Below are 22,588 nucleotides of genomic sequence, written 5' to 3'. Positions count from 1 at the left end.
GGCTTAAATCATTGATTAACTCTTTCTGTAACAAAGGAAGGAAAAGTATAAAATTTTCCGTAAGAATAATCTGTATCCTGTTAATTTTGAAATGCTATGTTGATGGATATTAGCCAGTTAATGACTATGAAGAGTATTGCTTATCTGTGAGATACACATGAGCATTATTGAGTGTTATTCCAGTAAAATTTCTTACAAATGGCTTTTTGGTTCTTTGAGGGATAAGCAATGAAGAACAATATTAAGATAAATCTAGAATAAAATTTAGTCACATAAATTTGTTCCCCCCAATAGTTAACAAATTGATATAAATGTCTACAATCTGGCAGCAATATTCTTTCTGCTCTTCTAACGAAGAGCTGCAAGTCTGCAACATATAGTATATATGCTGGGACAAGAAAAGGACAGTGACTTTCCTATACCATATGCTGCCACCTGCTGGGGGGCAGAAATGGATTTCCAGTGACCTTAAAGGGCAAGAGAGATGACTTTAGAAGTTGTGAAACTCTGCCTGTCCCATAAAATGAAACATAATTTGGATCTGAAAGAAATCAATAATTTTAGAATAAATTAACTATATAAAGAAAATCTGATGGGTATCTAAAATGGGAGTGATAGTCCTTTTTACAGAAGATAAACTAGGTGGCATATTTGCTCTTGCCATAAAATGATGTAAAATAAAATTTTTTTAAATGGTGAGCACCTTAGGTACTAGATCATATATTTCACTGGGGCTAATGGAGAAACTTAAAATTAGTAAGAAATAACACTAAATCTAATGAGGGTGAGGGGCAAAATTTTACCCCCTCAAAGATATTGATTCCTTAATTCCCAGTGTCCAGGGAAAGGTGTGTGAGCCAAGACAGAACCAAGAGTCACAGATGCTATTTCCAGACCTTCAGAAGTCATGGAGATCACCTGCTTGGATGTTAAAAATTGGGCCAGGTGACTCCTTTTTTCCTTCCATTTTCTCCCATTTGCATGAGAATGGCTTTGACTGCTATTTCCTGCCTCTTCTACCACTGGTTTTGGGGAGCAGAGAAACTGTATCCTAGTTTCATAGTCTGCATCGAAAGGGATTTTGCCCCAGGGAGATTATGCTCCTCACCTCTTAGATTTAGATGATGAGACTTAGATGAGATGCTGTCAGGAGGCTTCACTGACAGCAGTGAATGGATTTTGATGGAAGGCAGAGCTGCTCCTCCCCAAGATGTCCACACCTCTATCACCAGAATCTGTGACTGTTACGTTAAGAGGTAAAAGGGGCTTTGCAGCTGTGTGAGACTAAGGCTAAAAACCTTAGATATGGTGATTATCCTGGATTAATCTGGGTTGGCCCAATATAATCAGGCAAAATCTTAAAAGTTGAGAATCTGAAACCCCTATTACTGGCTTTGGAGATGGAAGGTGGCTGCTACAAGCCACGGAATGTAAGTGGACTATAGAAGCAGAAGGCAAAGAAATAGATTCTCCCTCAGACATCCAGAAAGGAACGCAGTCAACTTGATTTCACCCACGTGACACCTGCATTGGACTTCAGACCTACAGGAGGGGAAAACTGTGTTTTTTCAACCACTAAGTTTGTATTAATTTTGAGAACAGGGCCTCCTTGTTGGCACAAGGGGTTAAGCACCACACTATGAAGAGATCCACAGCCTCTGCAGCACAAGTTTGATACCCGGCCAGTCAGGGAGAACCCACATGGCGAGGCAGACCTCTCCTGACTCGCCCACTGCTCCCGTCAGCAGTGTATTTCAGTCAGTCTTCCTGTTCTGTTCCCCGCTCTGTCTCTGGTGAATCCTCTCATCCCCGCATCTCTGGCCTGTACCCCAGCTCATGTATGTATAAATAAATCTTTAAAAAATAATTTTGAAAACAATAACAGCAGTTACTAGCTAGCATGACAGCAGGTGTTTCCCAGGTGTTATCTCACTTAAGAAAGGAAGCTAACACACCTCTGGAACCTTTGTCCGTACTCTGGCCCTGGATGGCCTCTCTGACCTTCTCCCACAACTCCCTCTCTTGTTTTCTATCAATTCACCCTGAGCTCTTTGCTGGTCTTTAAACACACTGAGCCAAGCCTGCCTGCCCTCTCTGTAGTAGATGCTTTCCTTAAATAGCCACAGCTCACCCCCTCACTTTCTTCAGGTCTCTGCTCAAATATCACCTTCTCAACAACACCCTTTCTGCCCACCCTTACCCTATACTTCCTAACCACACACCCTAGTTTATCATTCTACCTAGCACTGAACATCATTTTACATGTATGTGCTGTTTGCTCTGTGTCCTTTCTTGCTTCTGTAATGTAAGCTGTGTGGGCAGGGGCTTTGTGTGACAGCTCCATTCCCAGATCCAGGTACAATGCCTGGCACATAGTATCATCCAGTGAATATTTGGATAAATGAACATTAAAAAAAAAAGCTACTGACAGAGTATAAGAATTTATGTTAAATTCTAATGCAACATACATTAACATAGACAGGGACGATGAAATGATGTACAGTAACATTAGCCAAGCCTCAGGTCAGATTTATCGTGAAGCCTTTTACAATGAGGTTTTTCTCAAGTGACTTCCTAATTCCAGTTCTTAGACAAGGTACAGGGTTTTTCTTAAGGCGATATAGTTTTAGTAAACTGTTATATAGATTTTATAGTTTCTTATAAATGGAGATAACCAATACATTTTGTTAAAAAAAATCACTCTAACTACAATTTCCCCAAACTTTTTATTTGGGGGAAATTTCAAAGCTATGGAAAAGCTGAACACTCCAACATTAGTCACATAGAATCACAATTAATACAGTGCCGTATTTTCTCTCTACATGCATACACACACACATTTTTGGCCTGGACTATCTGAAAGAAGTTTGCAGATATGACTTCCCCTGTACATTCTTAAGCACACACGTCTCCTAAGAACAAAAGTACCACAATATCTTATTATACCTGACAGATTTATGTCGAGTAAAACTCTTGTTTTCCTGCTCAAATTTGTCCTCAAAATACCCTGAGTTGCCTGCACAACTTCTCAAAAAAACCACAGTCCAATCCAGTTCACACGTGGCTTCAACACAGATGAGTCCTTTGTGTCTTGTGATATCGACATCATTGAAAAGTCCAAATAAATCACTGAATTTATCTGAGTATTCAGATTCAGACTAACCTCTCTGGCAAAAAATGCTACCTAGGTGTACTTCCATGATGCTCACAGCAACAGGTTTATGTTTCCCCAGTACTGGTGCTGCTAATTTTTCCCGAGAAGCATCTAGTAACATTTTGCAAAACACTAATGTCGTGTAGTTGAGTATTCTTGGGCATGTATGCAATTACACTGTGCCAAAGTGGTGTTCTTTTCGTCCAAATAATAGCAAAAATGCTAAAGAAAACCAACAATTTCTTTTCATTGTTCAGTAAGAATCAACCCATAGCAAATCAGCCCATAGCGGAACGCAACCCCCTCCCAAATGCTTGCCAATTACACAGTCCGCGCGTGGGCACTTGGCTTCAGAAATTAATTACAACAGCCCCAGGGACGACCCTTTCCATGCATCATAGCTTGATACTTGTTATTACTGCCCATTGACGCTCCTCTGGATGATTCTTATACAAACATCGGGGGACTGGTTTTCCCTAAAAATTCCAGAACTCAGGTTCACTACCTATGACATAACCTAATCATTACAAAAAAAAAAAAAAAAAATTAGCTGCCCTCTCGCACCGCAGTGAGGTAGCAAATGCCAAGCATGTGGATTTTTTTTATTTTATTTAAATTTTATTTTTATATTCCCCATACAATTACAACCCTCTTATTTTGACAAGCCCTCCTTTCCCCGCCCCCCACCCCCATAGAGTGTCTCTGGCTCATAGTTGTTTGTTGATTTTGATATTTTCTTATAGTTATTCTTTTTCCTGGTCCCTTATTTAAGTTTTCTAGATTCCTGCTATGAGTGAGACCATCCGGTATTTTTCTTTTTCTTTCTGGCTTATTTCACTAAGCATGATTTTCCCTTCTAGCGCCATCCATGTTGCTGCAAATTGCATGTGTTTATCTTTTTTGAATGCTGAGTAATATTCCATGGTGTATATGTACCACATCTTCTTGACCCAGTCATCTATTTTCGGGCATTTGGCTTGTTTCCAAAGCTTAGCTATTGTAAATAGTGCTGCTATAAACATAGGGGTGCAGGTGTTCTTTGGAATTGATGTTTCTGTGTCCTTTGGGTAAATACCTAGGAGTGGAATTGCTGGATCCTATGGAAGCTCTATGTTTAGTAGGTCCAGAAATCTCCACACAGCTCTCCATAGTGGTTGGACCAGTCAAGCATGTGGCTTTGAAGCAACACTTCAGGCGCGGGCCACGGTGCCCTCGGGTGGTGCCCAGGGGGCGGGGAGCGCGCCCCGCTTTGGGGGCGCGAAGCAGTAACCAGGGGAGCAGTAACCAGGGGAGTTACAAGCAGTAACTTGTCATTCCTGACACCCCGAGCTCTCTGGGCTGGACGCTGACATTCGCCCAGCAGGCTGGGGTCTCCGCGGAGCTTGCGTGTCTCCCCTGCGCCAGCGTGTCCGCCGTCCAGGACTCGCCCTCACCCCACCTTCTGATCCTCCGGGAGCGGAAGGAGGGGGTGCGCGCGGCCCAGGATGGAGGAAGAGGAGCGCAGCCCCGAGTTCCGGGGGTCACAGAGCGAACCTGGACCCGGAGGGGAGCATAAGCGACCCCGGAGGTCGTCACCCGCTTCCGGCGCGCGCCCCCTGACGCCATCCGCCCCGCCCGCGCGCACGCGCTTCCCGACACACGCCGCTCCCGCGGCCACGTCCGCCGGGCCCCGGCCACGCCCCGCGCGCCGAGCAGCCCCGTCGCTCCTCCCACCCGGCGCGCCGGCGGCGGGCACTGCGGCGGGCACTGCGCCTGCGCGGCGCGGGGGCGGGGGCGCGCGCGGCCGGCGGAAGGGGCGGGGCGAGGCCGCACTTCCGCGGCCTCGGGCGGGTGAGTACGGGCGGGGCGGCGCGCGGAGGTCGGCGCCCGGCCGGGTTCCTGCCGCGGCCGCCGGGGCTCGCGCTGGCGTCGGGGCGCCCCCTGCAGGAGTTGGGGCGGGGGAGGAAGAGAAGCTGGGGCGTGGGGGCGCGGGGGACGTGGGGGCGGGCGCCCGCCAAGCAGGCTCGCGGAGAGGCTGCTTCTGGGTTTTTCCTTTAAAAAAGAGACCCTGGGAGCTGTGTTTCAGAATTGGGGTGCTCTCCGCGGGGTCCCCCAAGGCGCTGCCCCTTGCTCACGAGCCCCGCGGAGGCTTAGCCGTTCGTCCTGCGGAGCTGCGAGCAGAGGGAAGTGAAGACGCGACTTTGGGGGAGAAAATGCACGACTGGAAAGTGGGGTCACATGGGGTGTCGCGGGTCTGGTCCCCCGGACTCGCTGTCGATGCAGATACTTTGTATTTCCCCTTAGACATTGACACACCACCTAGGCCACAATGGTGTAAAATTATCACCTTTCTTAGAGTCGTGCCCCAATACAGACACTTTGTCAGACGCACAGCAGCCTGCGGAGCCTCTCCAGGGTGATGGAAAACCAGAATTTCTTGAGACCTATGCAGATTCTTTCATTTTGTTCTTTTGTACAGTCAGCGTTTCATGCTTGCTTTCAGGATGATGATGATGATAATGGAAGACAGGAGCCATTCTGGTTCTTTTAAGGGCTGTGTTAGAGCCAAAACAAGCTAAAAAAAAGTTACATAACTTTAAGACGTGTCATCACGGTTGGAGATCTTTGGAAAAGTCCAAAGAAGAACCTGTATTGGGCATCGAAAGTGCTGGTCGGTGCTTGAATATATAAATCCCTCAGCTGATTTTTGCCATGTGGGTCCCTCATACACAGATTGATTTTCTGCAATACTGGCCCCAAATCTATAGTTTTACATGATTTTTCATGTCATTGGCAACCAGTTCAGTTACATCCTCACACCATGGCTGTGAGCTAGGTAAGCTCATTGGTGGCCTCTGCAGATTATCGCCCAAGCATTCAGAAATAATTGGAATTAAAACAGAAAAATTCCTGGAAATTCTTAGGAAAAGATTGAAGGAGACCATGGGATTTAACCTGGGTGGGATAGAAGAAGTGTCACAGCCAAGTGCGGATGTAACAGGTGAGTTGGAAAAGTCAGTCGTGGGTTTGAAAGATTAATGAGTAAACAGCCCTAGGAAGAGGTCTGAGAAGGCATGCGCTGTAAGTGGAAGAAATCAGGCCAGACTGGACTTGCTCCTAGGAAAGTGGTTCTCAAACTTGAACATCCATCACACTTACAGGGAGGCCACATAAGAAGAGGTCCTGGCTCCCTCCTGCGGAGTATCTGATTCTCAAGGTCTGGGGGGAGGTCTGAGAATTTCCTTTTCTCATCAGTTCTCACTTGTTTATGCTGCTGATTTGGGGGCCACACTTTTAAGAGCCACTGCTAGGGTATGTTGGAGGAATTAGTAAGGAGGTCACATTCATAGTCCAGTATGAGTCATGCTGTGTAGTCGCAGACAGAGGTCTGAGGCAGGAGAGAGAAAAAGGGAAGGAAGATGCCTTGCAATTATTTCACAGATGCCAGGAGCTTCGCCAAACTACATGCAAGCTATTTCATTTCCCCCTGATTTATAGTTCTCAATATTTTCCTATTAAGTTTGGTAAAGATTACCCAGCCCCATAGCTGTTCTCAGAGCTCTGTAGGACTAGTTCAGATGTGAACGAGGGGTTAGCAATGGAAATGAATCAAAACATTTAATGGTGATGGAATTTAGAAAAATAGAAACTTCCTAAGCAGATTGAAACCTAAAAGTAGAAACTGGGAAATCCAAGTCTTACTGGAAAAGTGACAAAAGGGGAAGTGGATGAGGAGTATCTGCACGAATCTGGTTTGTGTTCTGTGCTACTCTTTTATAGCAGTGACCTATTTAAAAGTCGCTTGTTTCAAAAGTCATTCTCTACCCAAATTCCCTGAAATTATTTAAAAAGGAGCACGTGAAGCCTTCTGTGGAGGTGTGGAAGATGGTAAATAGATTAATGGCAACTGACAGCTTATCTTCAAATCAAAAGTGACTAGCACTGAGAAGGGAAACATGGCACAACACTGCCTGCCTGTGCTGACTGTGCTGTGCCCCAGACGCTGACCTAATGTATTGATTTTGGAAATCCTGTGTGCTTTCTCTTGCCACAGTGGTTATTGAAATTGAGAATATTCATTGGACCAATTTCAAGACAAACATCCCAAGTCAGACTGGCTGCTGCTGAGCAAATTTTTAATGAAGGAAAATATCCATATGTTGAAAGCAGACTTTGAAAAGGAAAGTCCTTAAAATAAATATGTATTTACTATAAAAAGTGTGGAAAATGTATGTTTTCAAATCTGATTAACTGCGTAATCAGCATGATGGAGTTACTGACCCAGTCAAAATTATAGCATACGTTTGTTCTCTCCTTCTGTGAGTGTTAAACTATGCTGTGGGTACAGAGATAACTTAAGTCCTGGCCAGACTGACATCTTAAAAAATGATCACCAAACGGTGTGATCTGTACAGGACAACAAGAGGTAGAAGTGACAACTGACGGGACTTAGGAGAAATTGGTTCTTGAAGGCAGAAGGGGAATAGTGAGATAATGACGGAATGAATGACCTTCCAATCAGAAGGAACATCATGGACAGTGGCCAAGCTTTATTGTGGCCAATTCTGGGGCCTGTGTGCAGATCAGAGTGCTTGGAGCTGTGTGGTGAGAGTAGATGAGAGTCATCCCAAGAGAAGCCTGGAGGTCGGCACTGTCTTGGCTGGATGGCAGACGTCATGAAGTCATCCCCACATGGGATGTTCTAGTGCCTGGCACGGTGCCGAGGCACACAGTAGGTTCTCCATCTGTAGTGGCTGAAAGACTGGATCACAGAAAACTTTAAAAAAAAAAAAAAGATAAGCTTTTTTGGTATTTTAAGCAGAGGAAGAATATCAGATGTACATTTTATGAGGATAAGTAGTATGGAAGATGAATTAATATGGTCAGAAATCTATAGTAGATGGGGTTTTTTCAGACATAAGCTTGTGTCCTCCATAATTGCAATCTCTAAGCACAGAGAGGAGCAAGGGTATTTGAGTACCACATGTAATAGAGGTAATACTTGTGTGAAACTTGTTTGGGCTCTATGCATGCGTGTTGACTGATGGAAAGGTATTTCTTTCTGTGGGCTTCAGACAAAGCTTGAAAGCCACATAGTAAACACAGGAATGAGGGTGGAGAGAAGGGATGGACATAAAAGATGTTTTTGAGGAAACAAATGTGAAGCTTAAAATGCTCCTGTCCATGTGAACTTTCTTGCAGGGGACAGGATGCACTTAGCAGCTCATTTCTGTATTTTTGCCCACTTGTTTTTCATTATATGTTAATAAATTGACTTTCAGGTTTATTAAGGATGGCTGTGTTCTGTGATAGCTTACTGAATGCTGTAAATGCTTTAGAGTTTCTCTTGTAATTTGGTAGTGCTTAGCTTAAAATTGGAGGAGCATGAAAAGCATGAAAATTCACTGACACAGTTTGATTTGATTATTGGTTAAGTTCTTTGATTTCTTTCCATCAGAAAGCAGGAAAAGATGTGTAGTTATCCTAGAAGGAGGGTAATCATTCTCCTTTCCTTCATGATTTTGCCTTAAAGATTGAGTTTGTTGCTCTTTCAAGGCTTTTTATTGGGCTTAAGGAAATGTGTGGACTACATTTAAAATCTGGTTGATCTTAAATTAATGGGTTTTAAATGTATCCTGTGCTTATTTATAACATGACAATTATTTTCCTTTTTTTTTAAAGATTTATTTATGCATACAAGAACTGGGGTGTAGGTCGCAGGTGTGGGGGATTAGAGGATTCACCAGAAACAGGCGGATCTACTGAAATACACTGATGAGGGGAGCAGTGGGGAAACAGGAGAGATCAGCTGTGCCATGTGAGTCAGCTCTCCCTGGCTGGGGATCGAACTCTTGTTGCAATGGCTGCCAAAAGCTTGATAGCACTGAGACTTAACCCCTGCCCCACCAGGGAGGCCCAAGATGTGAATTATTTTCTGGAGTGAAAAACGTTTAGAAATTTTAGACATTTGGTCTCTCTGTCAGCTAATACGTCATTGGGATCTCCTACTGGCTAGATTTACACAGAAAATGTAAGCTAATTTTTCATTTTAGCCTAAGTTGAAGAAAGAAGGAAGGAGCGGAGGGAAGGAAGAAGGAAATAAGGAAGGAAGGAGAGAGAGAAACAGCCTGCCAGAATCCTTTCATATTCATTCAGTTGTGAAGGATTATTTGTGCTCCCTGGATGTGACATGAAACCGCTTTGACTTTTATAGAACAATCTGGAATTGACACCCTATAGCTCTAAATTTATGAAATCCACAACCCCCCGAGTTGTGCCACTGGGTGTAAGGCCTTGGTTAGTCACCCTAGCCTTGGTCAGCCTCACCTGTCAAGTTAGAGTTCTTCTGTCACATCACAAGTCTTCCCTGCAAGAGCAGGAACACCACCTCGCAGGTGATCAGCCTTCAGGAAAGGTAGCCGCTGCAGCTCTGTCACTCAGATGCTCCATTGGGCTTGGTGGCCCTGAAAAACCAGCCCCCCAGGGAGAAATTTGAACCAGCCCCTGCAGTTATATATGTTGGGATAGCTTTTTGGTTTGGACAAAAGATGAGAGTAAAACAGTATCATCCTTTCCTTGACTCTTTTCTTTTAAAGGCCCTTTATGATTTGTATTGACATCAAAGGCCAAAGAACATCACAATCTCAAAATTGTGATAAACCCTGCAATATAAATCATCAGCCTGTCAGATAGCTAGCGTGGATTTTCTGAGAAAGATTGCAATTAACTTGTAAGAAATCACTATTCTAAATGTTAGTACAATCTATAATACAATTTATTAGGATGATTTTTTTTTAAAGATTTATTTATGCATACAAGAGCTGGGGTACAGGCCACAGTTGTGGTGGGTGAGAGGATTCACCAGAGAGAATGGGGAGCAGAACAGGCAGACTGACTGAAATGCACTGCTGAGGGGAGCAGCGGGCAAGACAGGAGAGGTCTGCTGTGTCATGTGGGTTTCTCTCTGGCCAGCGGAGGATCGAACTCATGCTGCAGAGGCTGCGGATAGGTTCATAGTGCGATGCTTAACCCCTTGTGCCACCAGAGAGGCCCAGGATAATTTTTATTTACCTCATTTGTTGAGGGAATTTTATTTGCTTTCATTATTATAAAGGTGCATGGTGTCATCTAGCAAAACTCTTGTCACTGGATTTTAATTCCTTACAAACTTAGCTTTTAGTTTTCCTGTTTTGGAAGGTTGGTTAGAGGTCAGCGGTACCTTGATTCAAAGCCGGGAAGGCAGAGTGTTTTTAATGAAGATCCTCAGATCATACAGGCTAAGGCTCTTACTCACACTTTCCTTTGTACTTTTCTAGATCAACATAAAGTAGATAGATTAGCTATACTTACAAACCTTAAAAAATTATTGAAAGGTTACCAAGTGCCCAGCACTGTGCTAGATTCTGAGGAAGAATAAAACAGTGTCTCTCCTCCAGGATGATCATCAACTGGGTTGAGGGGTGAGATTGGTGGGGGCAGGGGCTCTATACGTAGATAAATTAGAAAACAAGACAAATATAGCAACTGAGGTGCGCATACGTCAAGCATTGTAGAGAGCAGTGAAAGCTCTCTTGCGTAGAGCAGTGTTCCGGTGTCAGTCTGCCAGACGCACGCATCTGAACTGAGGCCTCTTCCTCAAAGGCAAACTTCCTGCTGTAAGATAAGTCAGTCCTGGGAAGGGCCGATGCCAGGCTGCTGTCATGACCGCTGTGCTTGACAGCTGCGGAGAGTGGTTCCTGCGCACTCGGGTCACATCCAAAGATCCTTGTTTATGTCTTTGGTAACTAGGAAGGAGCTGATGGGTGTTAACGAAACTTACCATGCGTTCATTTTGCCATATTCAGTGCACCTTCCTCTGCACTGCTGTCAGTTACACCTTAGTACAAGCTGAGTAGAAAGAATACCAGTAAGAAGGACGTTTGAGAGTGCTAAAAACCAGACTTAGGCCTCCAGTGCCCAGATGGCATATAGAGAATGAATGACAGGCCAGCATCAGAGGGATTTTTTTAAACCTTTGAAATATTTGATTGAGGAAACTGTTAAGATGAACATAGTTTGAGGTCCATATGCAGGAGGAAAAGGCCTAGCAGAACTTCAGCACTAGTGGGGTGCTCTCTGAGAGTTTTTGTTTAGAAGTAGTTGAATGTGCACGGCTCTTTGCAGTGGAGCCACAGAGCTGAGTCAGGTGGTTCTGACCACTCACGGTGGGCGAGGAGGTGGTCTTGCTCTTGAATTTGGCACAAAGCTTCCATCCACCCTTCTGCCAAGGACCTGTTTCTGTGTCTGAGAAGACAGTGTGACACCGCCCTTGAGTCTCAGTGTTTCAGTGTCCATGTTCTCCTTTCTTCCAGGGAGGCCACAAATCCCACAGAGCCAAGCCACTTACAGTGTTGTTCTCACTTCACAGGCACGATGAAGGCCCCTGCACTGCTCCGGCACCTCCACCTGCACTTCCTGAAGGGGCTTCTAAGATTCTCTTCCCACCGGCACTTTGTCTGCTCCCCGAGTGCTCCTCTCGGGCCAGGCCTCCAGCTACCTCCTCCAGGCAGTCCCCTTGGAGTCCACAGTACGAAGTGGATGCTGCTGCCAGGCGGGTTTGAGAGAAAACTGTGTGCATGGACAACGCTCAGGGAACACCCAGAAGGACTGTCTGAGAAAGAACAACGACTCATGGACAAACTTTATACTGGTTTAATCCAAGGGCAGAGGGCCTGCTTGGCAGAGGCCATAACGCTCGTAGAGTCAACTCACTGCAGGAAGAAAAAGCTGGCCCAGATGCTTCTTCAGAGAGTGTTATCCTACCACAGAAAACAAGAATTAAACAAAGGAAAACCACTAGCATTTCGAGTAGGTCAGTTTTTTGTTGTTTTGTTTTCAGTCTGTCCACTAAGTACTATTCTAAATTCACTCTTCTCCATGACAAAATAATGGAATTTTTTTTCTCTTCAAATTTTGGGATGAATTTTAAATGCCTTTTCCTTGAAAATACTGGTTTTGTCTTGGGGAAAAAAAAGCCATGAGCTTTTGAACCAAGACTCTGTATTTTAAGAGAATAAGAGAAGATTTCTATTTTGACCAGCCTTGCTGTGGTCCCCAGAGTAGACAGAAATATGCATAGGACTTTATTAGTTTACTCCTTTCTCTCAGCAGTCCCTCTGCTCAATAGTGTAATGTGAACTTCTCTTTTTGTGATTATACTGACTAATTATCCTTGTCACATTTCAAAGTTCTGCTTCTTAGTTGTTCTATCGGTCCTTGTAGGCAAGTCTCGCTTTTCTCAGATACCTCTGGCTGGAGTTTCTGGAATGGGCTTGGCTCTAAGTCCAACCATCGCAACACCAAAATGTGTTTTCAAGGAGAGACCAAGTTCATTTGCTACCTAAAAATATTCGCTTCATTCGTTGAACAATTGACTTTTGTGATTGCAAATGAGCTTGTTACATTTTGGGAATTGTGCGTTTTAAAAACTACTTACATGTGTTCACCCAGCAGGAATTAAGCAAGTTAATTGGGTAGTAGTATGAGAACTTTTCATGATGAGGAATCACTAGGTGATTCCAGTCAACACTCACACACACACACACAAAAACCCACCCTGGCCAAGTGCAGGCATTTTGTAGGGGATGAGTACATGGATTGGCCTTACATTCGATTCGACTTTTATACCTCAGATTATGATGATCCAGGGACTAAAACTGCCTACTTTTTGGGACAATGGCAGACATGTTTTAAAGATCATTACACAAATAGCTCACCACCTGATACTTGTCCTGACCCACACCTTCCTTCTGCCCTCCCCAAGGGCACTCTCCTGGGGCGAGTATTAGGTCAGGTGTGAATAACCTTTATGTGTTACAGACAGATCTGCAAACTACCAAAGAGAAATTCCAGTTAGGACAAAGTGTTTACCTTTTAAACTTTAGAGACCCCTTGAAGAGAAAAGGTCTAAGAAATGTCTGAAACGAACCAGTGACTCACAACCAACCGCTCTCATTTGTGTTGCTCTGCTGGTTTTCCCTACCTGGTCCTCAGAGGCCAGCGGACCTGAGTCTTCACTGGGCTCACTTTATTACCATCATAAAAGCAGTGACTGTTTTTTCAGCACCCGTTAAGATGTGTAAGACAAAGATCTGCCCCCATAATGTGGTCAGGAGCCCAGCATACCATATACCCTACCTAGTTTTGAATAGTGTCATGATGAAATGCTTGTTTTACAAACTTTTATTGATCATACACTCAAAAATCTCTTTATGCCATGCACTGTTCTAGACATATCACAAGTATTAACTCATCTAATCCTTCCAACGGCCTGTTGTTTTATTTGGGTTGTTCTGCACTCAAGCACAGAATAGTTAAGTAACTTGCTCGAGATTACACAGCTCAGGAGAGGCAGAGAGAAATAGATGGACCTGTCACTTCTGGCCTTTATGCTCTTGTCCAGCATCCTTTCCATGTACCTTTCAGAGGATTCTCTACCTTTCTTAAGATAATTTTTTTGGGGGGATTCAGTCTGTATTATATTCTTTGAATTGTGGGTGAGATGAAGAAAAATATTACCCTTAATAGAGTAGTATTTTCTCAGTCACTGGACCTTCTAGAGTAACGAGCTCTTTTTCCACTGAGAAGATAGAATGGACATGACTGGGGAAGGTGGAGTGGCGCGGGGGTAGAGCTTCGGCCCATCAGCAACACAGGCAGCAAAGTCTGTCCAAGAAAGCTGCATTCTAGCAAAAAGGCAAAATCATGTTTTCATAGTTTAAGGGTGAACTTGGTGGACATGCGGTACGCAGAACTGTTTACTCCCATTGCTCAGGAACGAGATAAAGCGGTGGGTTTTCCTTTGGTGCTCTGTGGAAAGCTAAACTCTATTAATGAGGGCTTGAGTAAATCAGGAGAAGCTGAAGGTGGTTAATGTTTTGTGTAACAGGACTCATTGTAGTGCCAACTTGACGAAATTAGAAGGTCTCTTTCCACTCTAGGATTGTCTGGACCCCCTGGTGCTGGAAAGTCAACCTTTATAGAATATTTTGGGAAAATGCTCACTGCGAGAGGGCACAGGCTGTCTGTGCTGGCGGTGGACCCTTCTTCTTGCACGAGCGGTGGTGAGTAATGTTGATCCTCTTGGTGTTGCAGAGCAGGGGCCGGTGGCTCTGTCACTCTTGTCACACTGGTGAGATTTGCAGTCAGGTGAGCTCTGGCTTTGGCTGAGCTGGACTCACTGGCAGAAGGGTGTCCTAGGGGCGAGGTGGCACCTGGAGGAGGTAATTTATGGCTTTAGGCTCAATGGAAGGGACCAGGTGCCGGTAGTGCAGGAGCAGGGTTTAGAGAGCCGGGGCGACAGGGCCTCCCTGGTGGCGCAGCGGTTGAGCGCTGGGTTGTGAAGTTGCCCGCAGCCTCTGCAGCACCGGTTCGATCCCTGGCCACTGGGCGAGGGTCCCACATGGCACGCAGACCTCTCCTGCCGCCCGCTGCTCCCCTCAGCTCTGCTCTCCCCTCTGGCTCTGGTGAATTCTCTCACCCTCCCACGCTTCTGACTGTACCCAGAGCTTGTATAAATAAAATAAATAAATCTTTAAAAAAAAAGAGAGAGTGAGCCAGGGGGACAGGTGCCAGGGACTGAGGGTAATTGGAAGTTTCCACCCTTTGACCATCATACCTGAGGCCTACCTCTGGCCCTATCAGCCCCCTCCTCAATGCAGAGATCGGTTCTTACTCCTTATTTCCCTCATATTGTAACATCCCTTAAGCTTTAAAACAGATCTTGCTGTTCTTTATGTCACCTGTTTGTATTAAGTGTTCAGTTCAGCAGAAAGCTCTTAGCGAAACCGTGTAATAAATATGCTGCTGCTCCCCGCAGCACTTAGCACAGCACATCACACTCGGGGCTCAGCAATTACTTCTTTATTTGAGGTCATGTAGTCACTCAAAGTTTAATTTGCAGCTCATCAGAGATAAAATGGATAAACTTCGTTCCCCCAAGGATCATTTAGAGAAAACATAAAACATACCATACAAATACTCAGGAAAGGTTTTTCTTCCCTTACCCCCTTTATGATTTAAGCATCTTGTGTTACATTATTCATTTAATAAGTATTTGAATGCCTACTATAAACAAGGGACTGGCCAGGAAGGTATTGTGTATATAATGGCGAAGAAGACGCAGTCCTTTTGAGGGAAACACACACAGGCCAGTACAATGTAGTGTATAATGTGGAAGGGAGACCCAGGGTGCTTTGTGGGGTGTTTGCTTTGTGTACTGTAGGTATGAAAATTATCAGTGACACAGTCCTATTTCAGAGGCTTCAAGTCACTAGAGAGGTGAATAACACCCACTGAGAAGTTTTCTGAGGACATTCACTACTTTTGATTCACTCTAATCAAAAATGTTAACCATAAAGTAAAATTTATACTCATAGCTTCAAGACTAAATCCATATCAACATATTTTCTCATTTACAGTCTAAGGACATGGTCAAAGGTGAGTTCTTGAGCAAGGAATTTTCTTGTAGTGGTCCTCATTTTCAGATAGGTAAGAAAGCTTGCCTCCCTCCTTTCATAATCTAAAATACCTGCACTAGCAAAGGAAAATAATATCTTGAGATAATCATAAGAAGTGGTGACCTAAGACAGTCCTGTGAGAATTGCACAACTATGTGGTTCCTAATCTTTCTCAACCAAAGTGAGAGTCCCTTTCTTGTATAAAATAGAGACTTTGAAAGAAAGAAAATCCTCAAGAATCCTTATTATTGCACCAGTACAGTCTTGGCTAAAGAACACTGCATTAAAGTTTGAGAAGCTTTCTCCTTTTGGCCTGTCGTTCGTCAGGCCCTGTTGTGCTTTGGATTCACAGACCCTTGCACACAGTTTTGAGACCTCCCTGAGGGCCTGCAACCAACTGGCAAAGGCAATTATATGGGAGAGTGATTTCATAATGTTTAGTTCAAGTATGTTAAGATCTATAGGATAACAATTTAATGTATAGCTTTGCCAGATTGTTAACTTACACAGAGATGATTTCATGCAGAAAATTACTTTAGAAAAGTGTTTTATGTGCAGTAAATAAGGTAGTTGAGATACATGGTAGGTTATGTGCTCTAGAATTAGAACCTACGGGAACTTGCAGCTGGAATCAAGGGAAGAGAGCGTATCTTTAAGGAACTTCTCAATGTTTAGCATCAACTTATGTGGAAAATACAGCTGTTGGGCAGAGTGTAAATTAAAAATCAGGTTAGAACAGCATTCCACCTGCGTATCTTATTACATGACTGAAGGAGAGGAGTTGAAGGTAATTTCTGTAGTTCCCGGACTTTCAATGTTCTAGGATTTGCAAGTATTGATGTTTTTGCCAAAATGCCGCAGTCAACCCTGAAACAGCACTCTCAGAACTCGCCACCCGCTACAAACAAGCGGTCAGCGCACACGGCAAGTGAGACCTGGTTCTACGTCCAGGAGCTTACGTTCAAGCCAATTTCTCCCCCCACCCTCCCCGCATGTGGAAGGGTGCTTGGCAGCACCTACTCACCTGGTGCCAGTGGCACCCTGCCTCTAACCCTCACAAGGAAAAATGTCTCTAGCCATTGCCAGGTTCCCCCCGGGGACAACATCACCCTTGCCTTAGAACCATAAACACAACAAGGCTAAGATGGCAGCAAAGAAGCCACGGGGCTGGAAGGGAAGACCGGCTTTGGGGGCTTATGGAAGCTGAGATTGAACAGGTACAGCGGGCTGCATTCTGAGGGCCTTCGGTGTGAAACAATAGAACCGATACTTGACCCTCCAGGTCAGGGGAAGCCATTAGAGGTACTGAGGGGTTTGAAATGCTAAGAGTAATTTGGCATCATTCTGCACACCGTGTTGGAGAAAGGCTCCATAATGTGAAAGACATTTTGAGATGTAGGGAGAACGTCCCCTAGGAACTGGCTGTTTGATAGTTGATCCTGAGAAGTGTTCTGTGATGATACAACGTGACTGTGTGTTTTAGGGTCGCTCTTAGGTGACAAGACCCGGATGCCTGAGTTATCAAGAGACATGAATGCGTACATCAGGCCGTCCCCCACTAGTGGAACTTTGGGAGGTGTGACAAGGACCACAAATGAGGCCATTCTGTTGTGTGAAGGAGGGGGATATGACGTCATCCTTGTTGAAACTGTAGGTGAGTGTGATTTTCTTTTTCATGACACTGAAATACTCTGATAGTGGATGCTGTATAAAGATGAGGGGCGACTGTTATTTGGCTTGTTCAGCAAATATTTACTGAAGGTGTAATTAAATAAAAGATGTTGTCTCAGACTCCATGAGAGAGACAAGGATACAGGCTGTCATTCCCTCAAAGGAAAGAAGAGTAAACCATGTAGCTGGGTGGATGCTGCGTAAGGTGGTGTCACACAGGGGACAGGGGGAGAGCTGCAAGCAGTGAGCAAACCTGCAGAAACAATACTTTCACATAATAACAATTTTAAGGCCTTTCCATATGTCTGCAATAGTCACCAAGAAAAGTAACATGGCAGGGGCCTCTTGAACGTAGGGCCGTGTTTTATTTCATCTTACACCCTGGGCACAGCTACACACAATGCAGACATTGACATGGACACCCCAGGAAGGTTCCTGCCTTTGTTCCCTCTGTGAAGTCACCAGGGAGGTGATGAAAAGGGAAAGTGGGTGGTGGCCCCAGAGAGGAGTGGGAGCTCCAGCTGATTGCAGGCACTTGGGGGTGGCTCTCACCGGCTGGTGAGGAGTATGCAGCGGATGTTGGGGACAGAGACCAGAGGGCGGCCCTGTCACCCAGGCGAGCAGCTTCTCCAGTATGCTCGTGGGCGGTTGGGCTGACCTGGGCAAGCTTTGCAGGGCCGGTGGGAAGAGGAGAAGGCAAGGAAGCGGAGTGTTCAGGAGGCCTGGCTTGAGCTCAGCCACAGCGTGGAGGCGGCCACTGAGAGCGTGAGCACTGAGGTGCTCCTTCCCGGAGGCCACCCTAATGGGAAGCAGGAGGGAGAGACTGGGGGGGCGACAGGTGTGCCCAGAGGGTAAGTTCTTCAGACGTGGGGTGTTTAAGCTGGGGTCAGGTGGAGTGTGCGATGGGGGTGTGGTGGATGAAGAGGAATGGAAACGATGGCCCATGTGCAGTGGTCACTCGAAGGACACTGTCTGTGTTTTTGCTCTTACGCTGATGAGAAAACACAGATCCTACCCTGGCTGAACACAATGGCACCACCCCAGGACCTGCCTTCCTGACTCGTGGTTCCTCTTATTAAAGCTGCATTTTCTAAGAACCTGTCCGTGCCGTGCCGTTGAGGACTTCCTGTCGTTGGGAGCGTCAGGTTACGTGACTGTTGCAAATGGTCATGATTTTCAATTTCAGGTGTGGGCCAGTCAGAGTTTGCGGTTGCTGATATGGTTGACATGTTCGTGTTACTGCTGCCACCCGCAGGAGGAGATGAATTGCAGGTAATGATTTTGACTTTTTCCTCCCAAAACACAAGGTATATGTCTCTGGAAGTGCAAACTTCCGATACTGTGTTTTTGCAAGTTAACAATAGTGTAGAAAAAGAAACGTCATTCACGTTGCCTAAGATCCTTCATACAGAGGCAGCCTCTGTATTTCCCTCAGTTTATGATAGAGGCCGCAGGGCCTTGTGCTCCTCACGCACCTCAGCTTTCCCACCTCCTGGGACATGGGAATAGGGGAGGGTGAGGTCAGCTCCAGCCGAAGGAGACCACTGCTGCCTGGGTTTGTAGTGAGCCTGGTTCGGAAGTTCCTGGTGAGATGCCGCTGTTGCCAGCCCCACTGCCAGAGTTTATTACTGTAAAACAGGGTTCTTACCTGCCCCTGCACAGCTGTCTGACATGCAATACCCAGCCTTTGCACAGCCTTCACAGGTTGAGGGCACTTACCCCGTAAGCTGCCAGCTGACCAACGTGCTGCCTACCTGGCTACAGATGTGGGGGTTCCCACTACCCTCAGGTTGGGTAAGTCACTGGAATGACTCAGGAACCCAGGAAGGCTCTATGTCACCATCTCATTTATGTCATAAAGGACACAGACCAGGACTCGTCAAATGAAGGGACACAGGGAGAAGTCTGGGACGGCTCCACATGTGACGCGACTGTGTCCTCAGGACGCATTTCCTGACAGCTCATTGATGTATTTCACCAGTCAGGGGCTGCCCTGACCTTCTGTGGCTGGTGTTTTTATTGAGGTTTCCTTGTATGGGCATGCTTGTTTGAGTCATTGCCATTCACCAGTCTTCTCCCCTCCCCCAAGGTCAGGCTGAGCCTCTAATCATATGACCAGCCTTTCTCCTCTGGTCAGCACCCCACTCTGAGTGATCTTCATAAACTCCGGTGTGGCTCCAGGCACCCACAGTGAATAACAAAGACACTCCTGTCACTCAGGAAACACTGTTATGTGACATCTCCTTTTCAATTGCATGATTCTAAAAATTAGTGGAGCTGTAGTTTAGAAACACTATCTAGTAGAATTTAATAATTAAAAGTTGTGTTTGAAAAAATATTTGAAAGGAGATTTTCATCTTAGATGGAAAACATGAACCTTTTCCAAATACGGTTTGACCTTTGGATTGCACCCTGTGTTTGTACAATTTTCATGCAACACAATTGAAATCAAGAAATGGAAACATTTTTGGCATCAGCTTGTTGTCCCCAAATGCAGATGGAGAAGAAAATGCTATACACATTTAAGGAAAACGTCAGAGACTTTGTTTCTGGAAAATAGAAGTGTTCTCTGTGCAAGCACCGTCATGATGGATGGGTTCGTGTCCTGCAGCCTTAGCTCATGCGACAGCGTGAACTGCCTCTTACCACTCAGCCACGTTGTGTCCTGATGATAGATTTACTCTAATTCTGAATGTCTTTCAGCGTGCTGGCGTCTAAATTTGGAAGAAATATTACAGATGACTTCCCTAATCCCAGGAGCCAGCGTTTTTGAGTAATTTCTGTCGAGCATTGTGAGGCCTGCCATCCAGGGGTTGGGAAAATGCAAAGAAAAAGCTAGTTAGCTAATGAAGTGTACGACTTTCAAAATCTTACCCCTGACTGGGGTCCCATTTTCTGCTGATTGTAATTAAATTTTTCTGATCAGTTGCTTTCTTCTTCTCCTTAGGGTATCAAAAGGGGTATAATTGAGATGGCAGATCTGGTGGCTATCACTAAATCCGATGGGGACTTGATTGTGCCAGCACGGAGGATACAGGCAGAGTACGTGAGTGCGCTGAAGTTGCTCCGCCAGCGTTCCAAAGTCTGGAGACCGCAGGTTAGCTCACATCCCCAGCTGCTTTTCTCAGCCTGAGTGAGCAGATGTAAGCCCCAAGCTGGACATATAATCAATCAGGGCTTGTATGTGAGATTATAACTAAAAGTTATGACAAAGCCAGAGCATGTAGTCGTGACTGTAAGTATAATCCTTCAACCGCTAGATGTCAAAAACTAGATTGGAGGTGGTAGATTAGGTTGCTCAGTGCTTGACCTGAGCCAGTTGGAAGTGATAGCACATCCATTCTGAATCTTGAAGATTAGGGTGTGATTAAGGATTTGATTATCTATATTAGAGTTTGAATAACAGAAAAGGCTTGTCATGCGACATCTCTTCCCACTATGCTCGCTGGGTGCTTTTTTTCCAAAAGGGAGAAAGAAAGCTCCTGTTACAAGTGGTGCAATAACGTTGACGTAGCAGCTCTGCCTGCAGGCAGACACTGTTGTTAGAGAAGAAGCTGTAATCCCTGCAGCAGTGGCCTCCCTCGTGTCAGCTCCCAACCTCCCCCACCACTGCCTGGGGTCTGAAGCTGTCTCGTGCCCGCAGGTGCTGATGCCTAGCTCTCAGGACTTGCTGAGTTAGGTAGCCCTGGCAGAGGGAAGGGTCATTTTCTCACCTTAGCTTTTCTTGCACTCAGGCCGCAGGGAAGCCCTAGTATTTGCCCTTCTCCCTTGTGAAGGTCAGATGGGCAGTTCTCTGTCAAAATAAATCTGTGGGCTAAAAGGTTTGACCTTGAATCAGTGTCTTCTGCTATGTACTGAGTAATCTCAGGTAAGTGACCTCAGTAGGTTTCTCAGTGTGTTTGCTCGGACACAGCAATGAAAGGTCTTATTTTTGTCCCTTGCGTGTTTCCATAGACTGTAAGAATTAATAATGACAGATGTCAGCGTCCCTGTGAACATGTTTTCTCTCATCTTAAGCAAAATGGTCTTGGTTCTTCCACTTTCAACAGGTAATTCGCATTTCTTCCCGAAGTGGAGAGGGGATCACTGAGATGTGGGATAAAATGAGGGAATTCCAGGACCTTGCACTGGCCAGCGGAGAGCTGGCTGCTAAGAGGAAGAAGCAGCAGAAGGTGTGGATGTGGAGTCTCATTCAGGAGAGCATGCTGGAGCACTTCCGGACCCACCCCACAGTCCGGGAGCAGATCCCCGTGATGGAGAAGAAGGTTCTCGATGGGGCCCTGTCCCCGGGACTAGCGGCAGACCTGTTGGTGAAAGCTTTTAAAAGCAGAAAATGAAAAGCTTTTAAAAAGCTTTTAAAAGGAAAATGTATCCTAGACAATGTATATATCATCTCACAAAGTATTTTACTATTAAAAAAAAAGTCCCTTGTATGCTTCTATTTTCAGTGCTTCTTTTGCGCTGCCCTCGGCCTCTTTATTTGCCGACTGTGCTTGAAAACTTGAAGAGCGTGGGCCGTGGAGGACCAGGGTCAGGCAGCCAGGCACATGTGCAGGTACCTGTGTCCCTTCCCCATCTCCGCCTCTTGCTCCTTTTACCCTGGCTTGGTGATTGTGAGAGAGTTTCTTCTCATCACTCAGGAACTGAGAAAGCTGAGGAGGACAGAAAAAGTTCCTACCTCAAAATGCTTTCTTTGATTCTGTTTTCTCTGACTTTCTGGAGAAAATATAAGCAAGAACAGCCACATTTTTGAAGTCTTACTCAAGGCTAGATATCATACCCAGTGAGTTTCTAAGACTGAAATTCATTGTTGACGTCTAGTGAAGGGGCCTGTTGTCCGTTGGGCACACGGGTAACGAGACAGTCAGAACGTGTAGAGATGTGAAGCAAGTTAACAGTCTGCTGGGAGAGTCTTGTGGACCCCTGTCATATGGGGGAGCCCAAAGGAAACTGGCATTATCAGCTGTGGGACCGTTAATCCCCAGGAGTTGGAGTGAACCCCCAAATCCCCAAGTAGGGTGAGAATGATTCCAGGGTTATTCAGGTTGGATATCACCAAAGGATTTCACTTCTCTTCGTTCTTGGCCATTTGAGTTCATATTAGCAGCTTAGAAGTCTGCTGTTCCCCTCCTGGTGGGGAACAGCTTTGTCCCCTGGAGGAATCATGTGTGGTGATGAAGCGCTCAGGGCCTGGCGCTGGACTGCACAGGCGTCAACACTAAACCTACATTAATGCCTTACTAGCTGTGTAAACGTGGGCAACGAACCTACTCTCTCAGCTTCAGTG

At 45.4% G+C, this 22,588-nt stretch overlaps 1 protein-coding gene and 1 long non-coding RNA gene across 5 annotated transcripts in view; one reads left to right on the top strand and one right to left on the bottom strand.

The window, feature by feature from the left end:
* Positions 1-21,726, top strand: part of MMAA (metabolism of cobalamin associated A) — a 31,560-nt gene extending 9,834 nt beyond the window's left edge. For 2 of the 3 annotated variants that reach the window (XM_054690247.1, XM_037496440.2), the window contains exons 2-7: positions 11,541-11,984; positions 14,113-14,235; positions 17,114-17,284; positions 18,488-18,573; positions 20,249-20,398; positions 21,351-21,726. In XM_054690247.1, the coding sequence (XP_054546222.1) occupies positions 11,546-11,984; positions 14,113-14,235; positions 17,114-17,284; positions 18,488-18,573; positions 20,249-20,398; positions 21,351-21,638 (1,257 nt within the window). In that variant the 5' untranslated portion in view covers positions 11,541-11,545 and the 3' untranslated portion in view covers positions 21,639-21,726. Of the gene's footprint in view, positions 1-4,961; positions 4,985-11,540; positions 11,985-14,112; positions 14,236-17,113; positions 17,285-18,487; positions 18,574-20,248; positions 20,399-21,350 lie in introns of those variants that run through there. The other variant, XM_037496439.2, reaches the window with a different exon arrangement.
* LOC129144983 (uncharacterized) lies at positions 7,674-19,090 on the bottom strand. 2 transcript variants are annotated; one of them, XR_008549922.1, is made up of 4 exons: positions 19,021-19,090; positions 14,177-14,385; positions 9,461-9,597; positions 7,674-7,910 (listed from the first exon to the last, which is right to left on the bottom strand). It is a non-coding gene; the product is annotated as an uncharacterized LOC129144983 (long non-coding RNA). The 2 variants fall into 2 exon arrangements; XR_008549923.1 differs by lacking the exon at positions 19,021-19,090 and adding an exon at positions 18,950-19,009.
* Positions 21,727-22,588: the final 862 nt, after the last annotated feature.

Source organism: Talpa occidentalis, unplaced genomic scaffold, assembly GCF_014898055.3.
Source record: "Talpa occidentalis isolate TD23 unplaced genomic scaffold, MPIMG_talOcc4v2.1 talOcc4.8, whole genome shotgun sequence".
Classification (NCBI taxonomy): domain Eukaryota; kingdom Metazoa; phylum Chordata; class Mammalia; order Eulipotyphla; family Talpidae; genus Talpa; species Talpa occidentalis.
Note: the sequence above shows the minus strand (reverse complement) of the source record. Positions and strands in the feature narration are given on the sequence as shown.